General features: G+C 40.4%; 1 protein-coding gene and 1 long non-coding RNA gene across 2 annotated transcripts; one reads left to right on the plus strand and one right to left on the minus strand.

Annotated features, from left to right (window-relative positions):
• The first annotated feature begins 7,546 nt into the window (after positions 1–7,546).
• gucy2d (guanylate cyclase 2D, retinal) lies at positions 7,547–15,310 on the plus strand. Its single transcript, XM_074672422.1, has 18 exons — positions 7,547–8,396; positions 8,494–8,795; positions 8,883–9,255; positions 9,357–9,441; positions 9,537–9,642; positions 9,762–9,881; positions 9,980–10,057; positions 10,189–10,365; positions 10,447–10,603; positions 10,695–10,844; positions 11,062–11,210; positions 11,311–11,474; positions 12,216–12,408; positions 12,875–13,049; positions 13,643–13,741; positions 14,728–14,822; positions 14,898–14,980; positions 15,173–15,310. Exons 1-18 carry the CDS (start codon positions 7,547–7,549, stop codon positions 15,255–15,257), a joined length of 3,441 nt encoding a protein of 1,146 aa, XP_074528523.1. The 3' UTR covers positions 15,258–15,310.
• On the minus strand, positions 8,716–20,556 carry LOC141791778 (uncharacterized). Its single transcript, XR_012598335.1, has 5 exons — positions 20,136–20,556; positions 15,146–15,230; positions 10,459–10,582; positions 10,225–10,356; positions 8,716–8,806 (listed from the first exon to the last, which is right to left on the minus strand). It is a non-coding gene; the product is annotated as an uncharacterized LOC141791778 (long non-coding RNA).
• Between the last annotated feature and the right edge of the window lie 132 nt (positions 20,557–20,688).

The following is a 20,688-nucleotide window of genomic DNA, read 5'->3' on the forward strand; positions in this document are numbered from 1 at the left end:
TGGTTATTACGCAACTGAATTGCTTTTCTTGTTTCTCCAACATGATTTTTGTCATCACATGTGTAGAGTTTGCTTCTAATTAAAAACAAAAGACTGAACCAGAACTTTAATCCCTCCAGCAGCTTCGAACAGATAAAAAGGGTTATTTAGTTTGAAACGTGACACCATATTTGGGTCAAATGATAAGTTCTACAGCAGTAACAATCAGGAAACTTATACGTCAGTAAAAACAGTTCATCCACTACAGATAAATCAGTGTTCCTACATAGATAAACTAAAAACGCTTCTGATTAAATGTCACAGTGATAGTGTTCATGATAGAGAAATTCCAGTCATACATTAAGACAGTACAGCACACTGACAGCGAGGGGAGGAGAGCTGCTTATTATAAAACGCTTCTACTTTATTGTTGTGGTAAACCATTGAGTCATTGTGGCTCTTTGCTTGTTGGACTTGAACAACAATGACCCGGAAGAAGTCTCTATCCTACCACTGACATGAAAACAGAAAGAAAGAAAGAAAGAAAGAAAGAAAGAAAGAAAGAAAGAAAGAAAGAAAGAAAGAAAGAAAGAAAGAAAGAAAGTTGGTAAGGGGGATATGAGTGATCTTTTTTTCAACTTTAACAGCACAAATTGAATTAAATAAGAGACTTCATACGAATACCCAGCTCCTTCAAACATGCCTTCATCCCTGGCATGATTTTTGCAGTTTTAGGTAATCTTTAGCAACCTGGACCCAATTATCACAAATTAACACAATTTTTATTTCGTTAATTCTCTAAAACTATGGTTTTTGTTTATTGCCCATGGGCAAAATTATGCAGTTAGACCACTGTTGTTGGGGTAATCATGCTAAAACAGTGAGTGGTACTCACCTCTGGTCAAAGGCAAAGCCTTGTGGGGAAAACCTTGCAGGACCATATAACTTTTAGTAACAGCCCTGGAAAGCAATATTCTGGCTCTACCCCCAACATAACCCTTAGAAGGACCCTTCATTGGACCCTTCTTTCCAGGGCATCTCTCATCCATACCTTACTTCCTGCCACTGAGTAGATTACATCAGTAGAACCCAAAAGCTACCAACAAATGGAGTGTAATTTTTCCTCTAAAACATAAAAATCCATGCAATAGAGCATTAAGCAGATATCATAGAGAATGTTTGTTCACCAGTGAATCTGGTTCTGCTTTATGTTTTCACCCTCTAAAAGGGAAGTTCTTATCTCACTGAGCCAAATACTTGCTCTTTGGTGGATTTATGACAGTCTTTGTGAATAATGCTGCAGACACTACAGTCTTGGCCAGCTTAATTTTTTAAGTGCCATCAGATAACCTTTATATTGATTTCACTCTATAAATTTGAGTTGATTATTACCTGGCTGTATCAGATACTTTATTTTCAATTGGTCAAAGCTCAGTAACAATAATGATTGAGCCATGACAGCAAAAGCAATACCCAAGATAACCTGAAGCTGCTCGTCACATTAAATGAATCCAGAGTCTGACTAATTTCAGCTCTACCTGTTGACACTGTGGCAGGTATAAATGCTCTAATTGTACTTCAAACTGGTAAGTCTTGTAGAAAAAAAACACAAGTCTGGTCTTGTGGGTGTCAAAGTAATGAATGGGCACAGAAGCGAGAGCAGCTTGGTTGAAATATTTCCAGCAGGGAAGAATGAAGCAAGATCCCTTAGGGGTAAATCAAACAACAGCAGCAGAGCTGGTCCCCCAGAGTAATACACACCAGAAGCGATACTACTTTTCATCTGTGTTTAAAGGTGTGTCAACTTTTTGGATTTGATAAGAAAGAAAAAAAGATGAAAAACTACAATCAAGCCATTATCATCATGACCCTGATGTGTATTGTTCAGTCTATTCAAGAATGCTGACAGGTAAGTTACCCGGCCCACATGAGGGCCAGCTTACTTAAGCTGTTACGTATGTGGGGTCAGTTTAACATTTGACGACTAGACTAGAACAAATGTTGATAAAAAACAGAAATTTAAACTGCTTGTGTCAAAGGTTGAAGAGGAGTTTTTACAGTCAGTAACCCCTTCAACCACCAGAGGGAGCTGTTGTATCCCTGACAGGCCACAGCTGGAGCTGGATTTCATACAGCATATCAGCTCAGCTGAGACCGGTTGGTCTGTAAAAGTATCCTGTATAAGGAAAGTAGTTGTTGTTAGACATTTTCTGGGGCGAATATAAAATAAAAGCACAAGAAAAGAAACTGAGTACGCACAGATGATTGAAAAACACAAAAACCTGCAACTTTGACCTTTAAAAGGATGTCAATGCTTGGGAGTGGTTAGTGTTTTGTTTAATAGATGACTCTAACATTAATTAAGACAGCAGAAGTGGACTAAGCTTGCTGGTCTCAATAGACAATGTGAAAGTACCTTTCCTCTGCTCTCCTGGAAGACCTAACTGGTTGCAAAAAATAATATGATAAATTTAAACCAAAGAGAAAATTGCTGCATTTCTGTAATTCCTCCTATCAAGTTGTGTAATTCTGCAGGACGTCGTTTCTGAGCAACTAACAGCAAAATTTCCTGTCTTCTATGTGGGACTGTTCTTGTTCTGTCTCAATGGTCAAATGAATCAATGAATAACTGCTCTCTGGTTGTAACTCTCGAGGAACTGAAACAAGGGGTTAACTATTGCGCAACAACACTGTTTGAACAACTTACTCCCATGGAAGATTTCCTGGTTTCCTATAACTCTGAATCTGTGATCTAGAAAAGACTGTGTGACGTCAAACGTAGGAAGCAGCCAAATTAATTCACCTGATCAATTAAGCAGGGTCAGGAAGGAGGCAAATGTCTAAGCTCCTCCATCGCCCCTCCCACCATTTTTTTTCCTCAGGACCTGATTAATTAACACCGACAAAAAGCTCCACTAAAGAAAGTAAAGCACTCCAAGAGAGATGTACTTCTAAATCAGAGAGCCCTACAGGACAGCTTTGAAAGTCATGTGACCATGCACATGCCAATCTCACCTGTCCATCAAGGATTTAGATGCTGTTGATGTTCAACACATCAAATACATCTTTTTCAGTAATAAGGTGTACTCCTTAATTTTTTTTCATGAGCAGCTGATCTTTCTCTGTACTACAGATGAAAATGGGGTCAACAAGGGCTTACTATAATAAGAAAGGTTAAAAGTGCTTGTGTTCCTCTGTCAGTGTCGTACAGAGTAGTGATGCTGCCCCTGTTGGCTGGGCTTGTTCTGTGCTCAACTGTGCCGGCTGTGCGTCTGACCTTGCTTTGAAGTGATCTCTGTCAGTGCCGTTAGTCATGTTGCTAAGAGGCTTGCAGGCAGCGAATCAGTTTAGCACAGCCTCACCTGTCTAATCTGATTACTTCAACAAGACCGCTATCAATCTACAAGGGAGGGTAGACTAGAACAAACATATCATCACATTTCCATATGAGGGGGACCCTCGTAACCCCTTGTGGAGCTGAACAGAAGTGTGTGCACTGAGTTTAATTTTTGAATCTTTGCAAATAATTATATAATTTCTACCCCCCTGACTGACTCACCCCTCCCTCAGAGGCTTCCAGCTGCACATGCTACCAGGTCAAAGAAGCAACAGCAGACTTTTAGTAGCTTACCTCAAGATATTTTCTGCCCTCGACCCCCAGGTCACATACTTGATGCTTTTATTAGCATTGCTCCATATGTAAGGTGCTAATGCTGACCTTTCTGACTGTTATCTATTCAGAATATTAGGCCTGACCCCAGGAGGAATAGAAGGCTAACACTTATGTCAGCAAAGCTTCAGATGATAAGTAGAAAACTGACAATGAAATAGGTGTTTTTGTATTATTTATCAAGCTAACTGAAACAAATATCCCAGGTTATTGAGAGGCAAAGGGATTGCTACAGCCAAAGTGGCAGGATGAAAGAGAAATATACCAGTGTGAATGTAAAGTTTCAGCTGCGCTACATTCTAATTAGAATCTTTAGTTGCTGCAGTATGACTAGAGGAAGAGTGAAGGTCTCAGAAGGATTTGATGTGCAGCAGCAGGGTTATATGAGGCTACAGACTCAAGCACCATAATCACTGCACCAGCTTTAAGCTCAGGTTGTTGCAAAGTTCTATGATTTAAAGAAGCTACCAGGGACAAGTGTGCAGATGTTTTATTGTCAAGGCTTTCTTTATTCTGCTTTGAATGATGAGGTTTATTCATAAAAAATGTTACTACAATTAGTGCAGCTAAGGATAAATTATGTTCTTTATCTTGAACACATTGATGACCCTCATACATAAACAAAGGGTATTGATGAGTCAAGTGGCCCCTCTCTGGAACAAACTCACTACCACAAAGAAATAATGAGATTTTTAATGAGATCAGGCATCTTTTGTGACGCTGAGTGAGTGATCAATGCCCAAAGAGTTTTTGTTTAGGTTGTTTTGAACACGTAGCTACATCGGCACCTTGGTTTACATGTTAGGCCTCTACTTTCACCTTCTTTCTCATCTCCTCTGGCCCTCCCCCCACATACACTCTTCCCACACTAGTATGGATTAAAAGCTAAAGAGGGCTGAGAAGTCAAAGCTGGCCGGTCCTTCCCACTCTTCCTGGTCTTTTACCTGTTACCTGTTACCTCTCCAGCTCTCTGCCAATCTATTTTTTTTTTTTTTTTACCAATCCAGACCCTCAATTACCTCTGCTGCTCGGCTCATGCACTGTCCCTTGCTCTGTGGTTTGGGGTGGGTCCCAGTCCAAAACAAGGACAGCGAGACCAAAGCAAGATACATCTGATGGAAATGTTTTACTTTTTATTGACTCTCTTTAAGGAGCTTGGATACAAGAGGAGATAATTAATTTTTTTTTTTTTTTTACTTTTCATGCCACGTTTGGATTACCTATGATATTATTTTCTTCAAATAAGGGGACACAGATATCTTTTCCTGCTGTAAACTTTTGTTTGCTAAATCCACCTGGAGTTTGGATGGTGCTATTCAAAAACAGGCTTCAACATGGCTTCAATGTAGAATAACTGCTCCAGGTCAGCATTTTCTCTGATTTCATTGTTTACCCAAAATCTAACATCGACAAGGTGCTGGTAACATTTCATCTCTAATGCTCTCTTTAGTTTTGTTTTAATTTGTTTGCAGCAGAGCTCCTCTGTCCAGGTGTGACTGTTGCAACACAAATGTTTGTTTAATGCTCTAAGACATTTGTTGGGGTCATTAAAATAATGCTCTGTCCATTGAATGTCGATATGCTTTCAAAGACTGTTAGATCGACCCACTTCTTATTTTCAGTCGCACCTCTTAACAAGGCTGGAATATTAGTTAGTGCTCCTCTTAACCTATTAGCAACTGATAAGCCAATGTATGTATTAGGGTTCTTGAAGGGTTCTTGGTAACCTTGCTCGCTGGCTGCATTGCAGCTTGAAGGCAGGGAGAAAAAACCTGCTCTGTGACTTTTGAGCGCAGTAAAAGTTTCTCAAAAACTTAAATTAACAGTCTAATTTTGGACTAAGATAAATTTGGCTTCAGTGTAGATGGTGCAAGTGTAACATTTATTCCAAATGAAGAGTAGCGGTATTATATAGATTGAAAGGATGTTAGCATCTCACAAATGCTGTCTATAGAAGACAGTAGGTGTTCTGTAAGGACAAAACACACCACGGTTGAATTATTGGAGGTAACAGTAATTGTTTTTAATCTTAAAGCACTGATAAGTTTGTTTGGATGGGGAAATTTTGAAATTGTTGAAATATTCTTAAAAATTAAGAAAATTCAGCAGAAAAATGAAAATGATCAGAATGAAAATGTTTTTTTTGATTGAAATGTTTGGGCACCTTTTGATTTAATGAAGCTAATGGCTCTTTTGAAATCCCATATCAGCTGACTTGGAATATAAATGACAGATATTTTTTTCAAGATTTGATGCTTTTGAACCAATCAGTCCTTTTTGGTGTCACATATTATTCTTATAAAAAATAATAAGAAGAAGAAGCTCCACACACCTCAAGGCTTTAAATTATGGCCGCAATAATATTAACTTCCCAGGTTTGTAAGGCCTGTTGCTCAAATTATGACCATATGCAGGCAGGCATCTTAACACAATGGTAGCAGAAGCTGTGTATGATTTTTAGTCACAGGATTTCAGAGCATGCTTACTCCAGTCTTTATGGTTCACTACAAATAATGATCCCTCTCTGTGATAACTGTCAGAAAATCAGAATAGTTTGAAAAGTTGGTTGATTCTTTCTGCTTTATCTCACTTACCTACAAGTAATTACACCATTACACTCACTTAGCCTTTTTCACTGTCGCTGTCTTCAGCCACAAAGATTCTATGTAAAGTTAATTCTAAAGAAAATAGGACCTCACTGTCCTTACTTATTATATTTCCTAAATTCTGGTGTTAGCTCCATTACACTATGTTGTTTGGACCCAGAGGTCACTTAATCTTGAGACAGTCCCAGCAGCCAGTACAAATATAGACTCTGCTTTAAGAATTCAAGGACTGGCTTGTGTTTAAGAGCAGGAATCATCCAGAAATGGATTGCTGAGAAGATGTCAAGTGCTTGACTTAAGAAGCCACAACAGATACCAAGACCAAATTGAGACATCAAGTCCAGATTTAGCCCCACGTTACCTGGCACTTGATTTGTTAAACTCTGTGGCCTCTGCAGAGCTAATCAGCTTGCCACACACATGGCACTAATTCTTCAAGGAATTGCATTGGAACGCTGGGCACCTTGTCTTATGTGAGACAGATGGATGCTGATAAGATTCAGCATCACATTCTGTGAAGTAAAACAGCTCAGGATAGTGCAAGGTCAGGTCAAAGATCATGACAGAGTCCTGAGGACTGCTCATGACCTGAGTTATCCTTTTGTAGGCAGGAATCTCAAATGACTACACTTTTTTGTCCATAACTCTGTCTCAGTTTTAGATTCGTTGAATTACATTTTCAGTGTAGACACTTCTTACATTACCCACAGAAACAGTGTGTGTATTACTAGAGCTGCCTTAGTTCCCCATATTACTTCAGTGCTAATGAGTGAGTAAGGACCCCGGTTGAGCCCTTTCATGAAGCTTACAGGCCACTGTTAGGGCCTCAGGAAGCTGGTTTGTTGGTTACACATGTAGAGTTTTAGTTGTTTGTTGCTGTTCTTGACCCTGTTCACAACCTTTGTTCAGTCTATAAATTCATTTAGCCTTTAGATATACAAACTTGGGCAGAAACTTCTGGTCAAAGAGATTTCAACTGTGTCATGGTGAAATTCTCACAACTGAACTAAAACCAGCTTGTTTCTGAGACAGAGCATCAAAAAGCTGAAAGGCAAACTTGAATCTTCTTTACAAGCTTTCTAATTCTTAAAATGTTTTTTCTCCTGTTTTATTTCTTTTTCGGAGGAAGTGATGGCTAGACGTCGTCTCATCACCCGTCCAGCTTTGGACTAGAGGACAGCAGAGTGCCAAGAGTGCCACCCACAAAGGCACATTCCCTTTTACCATAACCACCATAAACTCTCCACTCCTCTTCTGTGTCTGAAGCATCAGAATAGTTGTGTGTGAGAAAATGGCCAGTCATCGAGACCCTCGCTTTCTGCACAACTTGTCCTACCACCCACGATGGCAACATGACTCAGTAGAAGTGAGAAGAAAAAGACATATACGGACAGTGGCTTCAAACACTTGCAATGAATATAGTCGGTTAAAATCATTAGAATCATCGTCATTAAAACCACAGTTGCCATGTTCACCTGCTCAACGCCCCAGAAGCTACTGGTGGAATTGGTTTCTTCTTCCCTCCCTCCTGGCTTTGTTTCTACCCTGTCAAGCCTGGGGGGCTACTTTCAAGATTGCTCTTGTTGGACCCTGGACATGTGACATCTTATACTCCAGAGCTGTCCCTGACCTAGCAGCCCGACTAGCTACCGCCCGTATAAACAAGGACCCCTACCTCAACAAAGGCTACTGGTATGACTACACACTGATCAGCGAAGACTGCAAGTCATCCCGGGCCCTCGCTCGATTTGCAGAGCTGGAAGGTTATGGTGCTGCCATCCTGGGCCCTGCCAACCCAGGCTACTGCTCCTCAGCTGCTTTGTATGCAAAAGAGTGGGATGTAGGCATTCTGTCCTGGGGCTGCCTCAAACCTAACATTGAAAAAGGAAGCATGTATCCCACTTTCCTGCGGCCACTGCCGTTGTCTTCACATGTACTGTTTGCTGTGTTGCGGTACTTTCGTTGGGCTCATGTGGCCATAATCTCTGAGGAGACAGACTTATGGGAAGCCACAGGACAGGAGCTTGCCTCATCACTTAGGGCCCTTGGCCTGCCTGTCAACCCTGTGGTCACCATGGAAGATGACAAGGATGGGCCTCGGAGAGCCTTGACAAAAGTGAGGGACGCAGACCGGGTCAGAGGTAAATCAACAACCAGTGTTTGACAATATCAGAAGAACCCTACACTTCCAGTGTTACCATTAAAATGAAATAAATGATGTTTTTAACTCCTCCACAGTAATCATCATGTGCATGCCTTCTGTCCTGATTGGTGGACAAACCCAGTACCAGCTACTGACAACAGCCTTGTCCATGCGTATGATTGACCGTGGCTATGTGTTCATCCCATACGACACCCTCCTCTACGCTCTACCCTATAAAGACTCACCCTACTACATGCTAGGTAATGACACCAAGCTGAGGAAAGCATATGACGGAGTCCTTACCATCACCATGGACTCTGGGGAACGCAATTTCTATGAGGCCTTCAAAGATGCCCAGGACAGCTATGAAATCCGTAGTAGCACCCCACCAGAACAGGTTTGATTCCCCTGAGTAATAAAGAAAAAGATAGAAGTGAGATTAACAATCATTTTATTTTAACCATTTTAATTTCTCTGTCATCAGGTTTCACCATTCTTTGGAACAATCTACAACATGATGTATTACACAGCCATGGCTGCTGAGCAGGCCCGTGCAAGTGGAGGTCGTTGGGTAACTGGTCACATCCTGGGTGAAAGCAAGGGCAACTTTGAATTTCAAGGCTTCAATCAGCCCTTGAAGGCAGGCTTGAACGGCGAAGGGATGCAGGGGGACTATGTTGTGCTGGACTACAGTGGCATGGGCTCCTCTCTCTATTCTACTCACATTTTGAAGGCCAGTCACACAAACGGCGGGGTTGGCAGTTTGAAATACCTCAGCCGTTCAATCCATTTTGCAGGAAGTACGCCTTACACAGACTCAGGCTGCTGGTTTAGTCCATACTTTGCCTGTACTGGAGGTACGTGAATCATTATTGTAATTTCAAGGCGTAAGAATGTGTGTGCAGCGAATATAAATTGTCTCTGTTGTTGTTTTCTGCCCTTTTCCTCTACTCTGAAGGGATGGATTCGGTCACTCTCCTCTTCCTTTTCCTCGTGTTTGTTGCATTAGCAGGATGTGGAATCAACTTCTTCATACGTTTCAGGTATGCACAGCATGCTGCAGTGATAGTAATTCATCCAGTGCTGTCTTTCTGATTTTTCAACAAAAAGACATTTTTCTCCCTTTTTGCCTGTCCAGGAAAATGGGCAGGGTTGGGTTTAGCTTTGGAGGCAATGGAGGATCATCAAAGGTAGTCCTGACCCTCGATGACCTGGTTTTTATCAACACTCAAGTCAGCAAACGGGTTAGTCCTGGGCTAGATCTCTAACAATGCCAACCTGTGTTGCATGGTTTGCTTCTCTTTGTTCTGTGAATGATAACATGCTGAGATCTGACTTGTCCTTTTATAATCTATGTGAACAGAAGCTTAATGATGATAGCATCATGAAAAGCCAGCTCGATATGAAGACTCCTCACCACTCAGTGTCTGGTCGCAGCTACTTGGCCTCCACACCTGACAGCTCAAATGTTGCCGTGTTTGAGGTGAGGCCAGTCTGTCCTGATTCTTTCAGAAAAATGTTGTGGTCCATTTTGATACTTTCAAATCTTTGGTTTCATAAAAACTGTATTTTTCTTTTCAGGGGGACTGGGTTTGGTTGAAGAAATCCCCCCAGTCAGTGACGTGTGTCAACAACAGTACAGAGTACATCTTTGTTAAGGTAAGTGAATATCTGAGCTTACCACTCATTATTACTGCTACTGACTCTTCAGTCAAAAACTGAGTGGTGGTCTTCTTGCAACACAAGGTTTGTTGTTCATAGACTTACTGCTTCCATTGTCTTCCTATCAGCTCAGAGACATGAGGCACGAGAACCTCAATCTGTACCTGGGACTTTTCTTAGACTCTGGGATCTTCGGCATTGTGACTGAGCACTGCACCAGAGGCAGTTTGGAGGATCTGCTCGTAAATGATGAAGTGCGCCTTGACTGGATGTTCAAATCTTCCCTTTTAATGGATCTGATTCGGGTGAGAGAGAAAAAATAAAGTGCATGAGTTTCACTTCCTGTCGTTTTGTGTTATTGCTTATACCTAAAATTCTGTCCTCAGGGAATGAAGTACCTGCACCATCGTGACATCATCCACGGACGCCTCAAATCACGTAACTGTGTCGTTGATGGCCGCTTTGTATTGAAGGTGACAGATTATGGGTTCAATGATGTCATGATTGCCCAAAGCATTGACACTGATGAGGAAAAGCCAGAGAGTGAGTTCATGAAAATATATCAGCTGCTTTAATGAGTCTGCTGATGCATGTCAACTGTTTGCTCATTGCTGCTCATGTTGTTTGAATAAAGATCTGCTTTGGACGGCTCCTGAGCTGCTGCGGAGTACAAGTCAGAGGAGACGGGGCACTTTCTTAGGAGATGTCTACAGCTTTGCCATCGTTTCACAGGAAGTCATCTCTCGCTCTGCACCTTTCTGCATGCTGGACATGCCTCCCAAGGGTGAGTGACATGGCGTTACCAACCACAGGGAAGAATAACATGAGAGTTGAACAAGGTTTTGGTTTTGAAATTACAATCTATGTTTAACAAAACTGCCAAGGCAGAGCTTTATGTAGATCTTAAAGACGTTAGTCCATCGTAAAAAGAACAATTTTGTGTGTCTAACATGGTTTTCTTCTCTTGTTTTCATGTGCTGGATGCTTGTGTGTGATGGCAGAAATAATCAACAAGGTCAAAGATCCTCCTCCTTTGTGTCGGCCAGTTCTGTCAGTGGATGAAGCCCCACTGGATGTGATACAAGTTTTAAAACAGGCCTGGAGTGAAGAGCCGGAGAGGAGGCCAACCTTTGAGGAGATCTTCAAGCAGGTGAAAACACATGTTCCAGTTCAGATCCTCCATTTATAACGCTCTGCACATATGTAACCAGTCGGAGATGACATCTCTGTCCCTGCCTTTCATGTGACAGTTCAAGAGCATCACCAAGGGAAAGAAGACAAACATTATTGACTCCATGCTGCGCATGTTGGAGCAGTACTCCTCCAACCTGGAGGATCTGATTCGAGAGAGGACGGAGGAGCTGGAGGTGGAGAGGCAGAAGACTGACAGACTGGTGGCTCAGATGTTGCCAAAGTAAGAGTCACATTGGAATAATTGTGCCATGCTAAAAGTCAGGACCCCTGTAGGCCAGAGTACAGTCAGTGATTTTCATTAAAGTGGTTATTGATCAGAGACATCATCACATACGCTAAAACTGATTTGATACTCATTTCAGCTTGGTGGCTGATGCTTTACATGTGATGCTTTTCTTCAGTGATTAAACTGTAATTTTCTGGAGCTGTTGAAGGAAAAAAGAAAAAGCAGGAAAAACAGGAGTGTTTTCTAAACTGACCAAACTTGTCATGATCAATCCTCACTGCTATAACACCTCCTAAGTTGTGCTTACTATTTTTTATTATATCTTTTTTGTTATATATAACACCATCTTTGAATAAGTACACTTTGGCTTTATTGTATATATTAAAAGATACTACCGACCAACTATTGTATCTCATGCAACACTCCACATCACACACCACATACATCGTTTAGTGTGTCCTGCCGGCACATTGTCTACTTCCTTGCTCTTTTTCTACTTGTTTGTGATCCAACAGGATTATTTTATCTATTTTTACCAAACACAATTTTATAATTCTGCATCTGATCACACCTGATACAGTGTCTTATTTTTGTTTTCCAGAGTCTTTATTGTTTCCAATTCTTACTATTTTACAATTTGAGTACAAAAAAAAAATCCATGCCCCCATGAAATCGTACTAAGGCTCAAATGTTGCGAGTGCAAAAAAAGAGTGACTCATCCTCTGTCCCCCACAGGACTGTGGCTCAAGCACTGAAGACAGGCAAGCCTGTGAAGCCAGAGCACTTCAGCGAGGTAACGCTGTACTTCAGTGACATTGTGGGCTTCACCACCATCTCAGCTCTCAGTGAACCAATCGAGGTGGTCGACTTGCTCAATGACCTCTACACACTCTTTGATGCTATCATTGGGCTGCATGATGTCTACAAGGTGAGTGGTGGGGAATCTGGTGGAAAGCAGTACGCATACGGTTCATTCAGTGCTTTTTTTTTCATTTAAAAAAGTATGTAAGGCAGGATTAAAACAGCAGGAACCGAGTGATACTATTATATATGATCAATTATCACACAACATGACAAGACATAGCACACATTACAGTGTGGTTCACTTTAGTATGGTACAGAACAGTGTTATAGGATTTGATACTGATCAATACAATATGGTAGAATACCACATGATGCCAAGGTATATGGTTTGTTATGAAGTGATACAATCATCTGATAGTATTTTAAACCTTTCCTTCCACCTTTTAATATATTTCTGTAAATAATGCATAATATCATTTTGGTTAGGGCATACTCCTCAAAATTCCAGAGTTAATTCAAGGTGAAACTTGCAAATATAACATTGTCTGTATGTGTGTTCGTGTGTGTTTGGGTTTGATCGTGGTCTCCAGGTGGAAACTATTGGAGATGCCTACATGGTCGCCTCAGGAGTCCCGACCAGAAACAGTAATCGTCACGCAGCCGAGATGGCCAACATGTCTCTCGACATCCTCCACTGCATAGGAACCTTCAAGATGAGGCACATGCCTGAAGTAAAAGTCAGGATCCGTATTGGCTTGCACTCTGGTGAGCAAAACATGTTCATCTGTGCCGTGTTGTGTTAAACTGATCTGACCTTAGTGACAGATTCACATTGTATGCTCAATGGTCATGATTAGTCATAAAATCAGCCTTGACTCCATGTCAGAGTCAGTAAAAGTTAATATGCTGCTGTGAATTAAAAATACAGGAACACAAGCTGCTAAGGCAGCGAGGTATTTTTACCCTCTTTATCCTTGTCTGGAACTTATTCCTGGAAGAGTGAAACGCTATCCACTTAGAGTGCTGTCATCCAATTAACACACTGCATACTTTGGATTTCAAGCTCTATTTTATGATTTTGGGTTTGCACATTGACCAGGTAGTTAAAAGCAGCTCTGATCATGTATATCTTAACATGCATTCTGGGGATCTATTGAATTTAAATGACCAACAGAATATGAGATTATAAAAATAGAGGGGAAAAATTACTGAAAACTGCGTCATTAAGGTGTCAACAGTCAAATATTTGACAATAAAAATGGTTTACATTTATTATAGTTCCTGCTAAGAAGAACTGTCCTAATCAAAGCCCATTTAACCTCTATGTGTCTCTTCCTTCTTGCACGCCATGTTTGCAGGTCCAGTGGTAGCTGGAGTGGTGGGTCTTACAATGCCAAGGTACTGTCTGTTTGGAGACACCGTCAACACAGCATCTCGAATGGAGTCCACAGGGTTGTGTGAGTGTCTCATTTTGCAGACTGTGATGTACATATGTATTTTGTCACTTTCTGACACAGTGGTTGGGAGGTCAGGTGTAGTTAGTGTGCATGCTGCTTGAGGCTAAACAGGGCTTTAAGTGCGCAGTCCTTACTAATCCTTTAAGGCTATCAGCAGAGCTAGAGGCCAATTTGAAGTTTCAGTCAAATGTTGTCAGTGACCAAGTTTGCCTCAGGTCCCCTCGGCATGCTGTTCTAATCAAGAAGTCAAGAATTAAAAATTAATGTTATTTTTCTTGTGATCAGGATAAAATACTCATGTTTGATGTCACTGCCAGTAGATCCTGTTGAAACTTTTCTTAGTAATACTTAAAGCAAAAGAACAGGTGATGTAATAGAGATAAAAGAGAAGGGCTATTCTAACAATCTTTATCAAGTTTAAAAAATGTGGCCCTAACATGATTAGAATATATTAATTGTGATAAATGTTGTCAAGATTTGTAAAAAACAAAAAGAAATGCATGTATGAATAGTGTCTTGTTTTGACTTTTATAATTCCGAGACTTTTATTTAATTACAGCTATAAAATACAAATTACTTAACACTGTCCTTAGAAAATTTCAATCCACTTAACTATTGATTAATCAAGTATTCACAATTTGTTGATATAAAAACAGCTGATTTTGTGTTCATTTAAACTGATTTCAGGGGCGAAAAAAAAGTTCAGGAGCTCATGGACTTATATTTTCTACCAGTTGAACTCAACACCAGTCTTGTTCACTTTATCTTAGTTATATTCTCCTCTGTACCATGTAGATAGCCAAAGGGTAATGAGTAGTCTACTGCCACCAAGTGGTATGATTGAGAAATAGCAGCTTGATTCTTTTTAAGTGCATCAAAATAATTATGCCCAGTTTTAAAAAGTTTAAAAACAATAAAGCAGACTTTCATAGAAGTGAAATCTGAGCGTGCAAAGGCTAACGATTTTTCTCAATTTACCCTCACAGCTTACAGAATCCATGTCAATCAAAGCACAGTTGATATCCTGAATAGCTTGAAGTTGGGATACAAGATTCAAGTCAGAGGCATGACAGAGTTAAAGGTAAACGTAAAGAAGTACTGTCAAATTTCACTCTTGTCATTTGGAACAACGATACTGATGATTGTTTATTTCCAGGGAAAAGGTGTTGAGAACACTTACTGGTTGGTGGGAAAGGAAGATTTCAATAAGCCTCTGCCTGTCCCTCCAGATCTCCAAGGGTAAGTTTGTTGCTATGTCTCATTACGTGCATTAACATGATAATTCAATGTCATCTGGCCATTATTTTTCTGCTAGATGATTATGCTGTGTGATGTACATAATGAGTTATTTGTATATATGGCATGATGTGCCGTAATGCTCAGTGTCCTTGTCAAGATACTTACAAAGCTGTTGTTTTCATCTTGACACAGGGGTAGCAATCATGGTATCAGTTTAGAAGAGATTCCTCCTGACAGAAGACAGAAATTCCTGGACAGACAGAAGAAGATGGGCTAGTGTGTTGATTCCTCCAAAATGAGCAAGAAGACTTTTCAGCCATGAACACACAAATAGATGCATGAAAGAGGAGTTGAACATTCATCTGCAGAGCACTTTAACAGAAATGAAATCCAGCTGCAGGAAAGCAACATTTCTTAAATGTGTTGAAATCATTTCTGCAGACAATTAACCCTGCTTTGGGATCATCATTCTCTTCCTCCATAGGTTTAGATCAACGCTACTGTAAACATGCATTGGTCCTGAGATGCAGAACTAAGGCAAGCAGAGGCAACAGTCCAAACTGAATTTGTTCACAAGACATCTTTGTTCTGTAAAGGTGCTGGTTGCGAGAACAGCAACGGCCTGACCGTAAGGATTTGTGAGATGTATGTGTCCAAATGTCTTGTCTGATACTTCATTTACTTTATGTATTTGTGCTTTTCTTTGTGCTTTGTAGAGGTATTGGAAAGATAATATATTCATTAACCCCTCGAGTTAATGTAGAATCATGTCAGGCATAATGGACTCTCACTTAGAGCAGTACTCTTTCATATCAACACAGATTTAAAATGAATAGATCAGTCCAGGTGGAGAGCTCAGGCAGGAGATCTGTTGAGACTTTGTTTTGTAGAAGCATCAGTTTATTTCCACACATCTGATTTATTAAGCCATGATTTCCAAATATGTCAACAAAGCTTCTGTTTTTTTAATCCGATGGGTATCTATAGATACAAATGCTGTAATTTTTGGTTGATGGGTCTGCTGAAATTTCAATCCACTTTTTAGGAAGTATTTATCCTTGGTTAATGGTTTGGTTAATTCTATCAGAAAAAGACATGAATGTGCTCTAAGTTTAGATATTTTTTCCTGATAGTGATTACAACAGATTTTTACATTTAATGAAGTCATTTAAATGGACCTTTGTGTATCCAGTTTGTTTTTCACCTTAATGATGTCATGATACTGCCCAAAATGTGGTTTGTTTTGTGTACTGCTTTTAATATTTTATACCTGTAAGAGAAGGTCAAAGCACACAAACGTGACCCTAACTTTCTTACTGACTTGTATGTAGCTTATTACTGGAACATGCTGCATGCATGCCTGAGTGCACAGTTTTATTGTAACATGAACTCAGCCATGCATGCTTTGTGTTTCACAAGGTTCTAATAGGACAGGGTTAGGAGGACTGGATTATTTTGTCATACAACATATCTTCTTGGAAGAAGGTTTGGGTCAACCGACTGAAATGATCATCTCCAATAATGTGCTGAAGCAGATTGAGCCTTTTCATGTGTATTGCCATCTTCTTGAGGAAAATGTCTGGCTTGGTCTAGTGCTTTTCAAGTATTTTTCTTCTCTTCTCGGTTATCCAGGACCTCAATCAGAGACTGTATCTGATGGTCATCTGAGATAAATATCCAAGTTTCTCCAGTGTTTGACCTCAGGGGTACTGTGTTGTATGTTGCAAAAGATACTGTGGACGCATGCATACAAGGAGGTGAGGACAGGGTCTCATGAGTCATCTCTCCTTTGCAGGGAGATTTGTATATAGTGTAAATCTGTACATATAGCTTGTCTTTCTGTCCTGCAGGGTTGGAGACTATGTTTCTCTGCTTGGGTTCCCAAAACCCCTGACGAAAAAAAGGAGTTATCAACAAAACAGGGGTTTAAATACAATGCATTCAATAAGAGAGCAACTTGTGGCATTGTTCACTCATTCTCTGTTGGCTTGCTTATTGTCTGCCGCAGCCCTGATACTGAAGCAACAATGGGCAGGCAAAGTCACGCTGGGATTTTTCTCTGACAAAAGATTATTTTTTCTTTGAGGGCTCTCTGCTGACTGCTCCTAACTACACTGACTTGTCAAAGTTTGCTCAGAAAAAAAAAACGGACAGTTGATGGCTTTGTTTTCATGTTGCTTGTTTCTAACCATCGGGTGATAAGCACTGCCTCTTCATACATGATTTAACCCTGACAGAGGAAACACAAGAATCTGGATTGAGATGAAGAAGGTGTCTGAATGTTATTTTGATGGGTATCTAAAGATCAGAATAAGTTAATCTATCACATAGGTAGGTTCTACATCTCTAGGTTTTTAATCAATTTGCCAAATAGATAGATCTCATCAAAACTGAATGGACTGTATTGTTCATTTTGAAAGTGATCTCAATGTGTTTCTGTAAATAAATTATGGTTTTAGTGAAAACTGTGTCTAAGTTCTGCGTCTATGTTCTCCTGACTGCTCTCGTGAGTCTTTATGTGTTGAATCCATTTCCCCAAATGCTGCCCCGACGGCTCACTTCATTTAAACTCAGAACAAGTAGAACAATAAATTATAAAATCAATAAAGGCCGGTTAATCAAACTGTAAATCTTCATCTAGCCGAGCTGTGCTTGGCATTCCTACATTAGAGGCTTATATCTTTCAGATCTGATTCATATCATAATTATAACAAGCTCTACGTTTTTTAAGCAGGTTTTAACATAGGAAGACAAAGGATGGCGCTCTTAAAGCACCTCAAACGTTAAATCTCCTCTCTGTGAAGGAGGAACAGTAACTCAAATTAAGTCTGCTGAGGTGATACGTCACCATAAATCCCTAAGCAAGTTACAGTGACGGTAACAAGCTTTGGACTGGCTTATTCTTTTACTTTAGCTGGTGTGACACTGCTGTTTTTACAGTGGAACAATCCCATGAATGTAAATAAATTGCTTTAGCCAATGCTACTCTCTCCTGAACAACACAACATGTGGCAGTAATGGAGGTAGGTTTCAATGTAGTGAGTGGTTGAAATGAAAAAAAAAAAACAGCAACACCTGACTGTCACATTAGCAAGATGTACAAAACTGGATTACAATAGTGTGTCTGCTGCAATGTCCTCAACAGTCAAATGACATACCACTGATGTTATACCAAGGAAAATGTCAGCTCGAAAGATTTTATTAACAGGGTCACTATGAGAGCAAAGAGATCAGTGTAACAGGCTGCTTCCCATTTTGGCACTTTGATATGTTTGCTACAAGCTGGTGAACACCACCCGCAACATAACTCAGGGGTTGCAAGAAATATGCATTTTATTTATTCCGTGGTATACCTCTAGGTGTGTCATCACCAAAGCCCACCTTTGTAAGAAAGTACCTTATGTGCGGTGCAACAGTCTCAAATAAACGCTCCCTGATCTTTTAACCTGCCGAGAGAACTGTACATTCACTGAGGGCCAACGACTATTCCAATGACACAATAACCTACATAATTGGAGTTTTGGCAACCCCACTGACCAGATAACTTGCTCGTGTATTTCTCTGTGTCATGTTCTGGATCAATCTGCTAACTGGCTTTGCCATCCTGCCTTCTCTTACCTGATGTGACCCACTGAGCCACTTGGTGAGTCTGTCAGGTTTTGAGGCTACCCTGTTTGGTTGTCCTTCAGTTGTATGACTGTCACTTTGTTTTTTGCTGTGCTGTGATCCTGCACCACTGCTGCTGCCCCTTTTTCTTTCATAGCAAAGATCTGTCTGATCTGTGATACTTTCTAAAACACAAGCAGAAAGGCTCAGGAAAGATATATACCTCAACCTATCACAGTCACCTGGAGATGAATTTAAAAAGATTCAGTAGTAAAGGTATTTGAAGAGTCTTCTGTGGAACACTGATTTAGTTGTAAATAGAGCTTTTAGAGTGAATGTGTAGTTGGTTTTTTGGGCCTTTGCAGCCAGCCTCAAGTGGACATTTGAAGCACTGCAGTTTTTTTTTATTATTATTATTAATTTTTGTATTTGCAAAGCACATTTGCGCCATTTCTACAGACAATAATATTTGTCTGAAAATGAAGCCAGTGGGGAAGTACTTTAAAGTACATTTTACCACATCAATGATTTGATATAGACTGCACTTCATGTTATCATAAACTAAGCAGGGATTTTCAGTCAACTCAAAACTATGGCTGAACAATACAGTGGTCTTTAAATGTTGACAGAAAGTATCTTAAAACTTTCTTTAGATTCAAGTATAATTGAGCCATAACTCAATCCCTGGACTTGCTCAAAATGAAATAGTTAAATAAAAAAAATACAGCTTTTTACCGTTATCATTGAATATTGGATGTGTACATGTCTTAATAAAATCTGATAACCATCCTATTATTGTGCTCTCACTGTAAAGCGCATGGCCAGATAAACCTGATCACCCCAACAGCATGGGCTATTTGTTTTTTTATCAAGATGCCTCATTTAATAGGAAATTTACGAGATTAACTGTCAGGTCGTCCAAATTATCACAAACAATATGTTTTTCTGCCGAACACCGTGTTCCTCTGTGCACCTCATCAGTCCAGAAACCTCCCCTGACATTTGACTGGCACCAGCTTGGAGATGCCAGCCTCGCAGTGGCTGCATCAAGTCAAACAGGGGGAGTGAAGATGAAACCGGAAACGCAGCAGCTGAACTTTCACGATAAAAGCATCATGTGGTGTAAAGCCACAACAGCATTGTAACAATATTAAACAGTGAAAATACGGATATTTTTGCAAATTAGCGAGATAATAAATCTATATGTATGCTTTTGGTTTTTGAGATATGTAACTTGCTGACCGCTCGTTTTAACAAGACTTTTAGAAGACTACAACTTACAACACGGGGTTGTGTTTTTTTTCTGTGAACTATATGCTATGCTAATGTTTCTAGCAACATTGACTGAGAAGTCCCTTTGATGAGTTTGGCAACACACAACCATGTTGGTTCCTCAAAAATGAAGGTTTCCTCAGCTAGACAAAGGTTGGCGCTTGGGAGGAAACAGCGTTTGCAAAAAAAAATAGAAATAAATTAAAAAAGGAAAAACAGCTATCAAAGTCTCCGCCTTATGTTACATTAGCAAGCTAAAGCATTAGGCTGTACTTACTTTTGACTGCAAGCACATTTATACTTGTCAGCTGGTCCAAACAGGCAAACATCTCAGGAAGCCATAATGTCAGTACTGGGTTTCGTCAGAAACGACAAACAGCGTTTCCAGAAGGAGTCGCTTCCCAGCTCAGCTTGATGACAGGTCTGTCAGATTTCAGCTTGATAGGGGTTTTATTTTGAAAGTGTTCACCGGAAGTTCAGCCTTGACTTCGCGTGTTTTGACGGACTGGCTGTGGACAACCTCAGACAGGTGGAGGAGACGTCTTGAAGCAACTGAACTGCACCGCGGTTGGACATAATCGGGCAGTACTGGGCTGGGCTGCAGGGCGAGCAGCGGTGGACGCTGTGCACGCTCGGTGCGCGGATGCTCCTGCAGCTGCTTGATTCAGAGAATGAGACCTGATCCAAAACATGGTTTGGCTGATTATTCCATCCTGAGCCTCCGCTCATCTACTGGACACTTAAATGTGGACACGGGGAGAACGAGGGATGTAGTTGCAATGGATTAATCAGAAGTGCGCCCAAACTTCGGCATTTTCTTTAGATTATTG

Source organism: Halichoeres trimaculatus, unplaced genomic scaffold (genome assembly GCF_033239565.1).
Source record: "Halichoeres trimaculatus isolate MK-OKI-2021-1 unplaced genomic scaffold, fHalTri1.1 fHalTri1_scaffold_6, whole genome shotgun sequence".
Taxonomy (NCBI): Eukaryota; Metazoa; Chordata; class Actinopteri; order Labriformes; family Labridae; genus Halichoeres; species Halichoeres trimaculatus.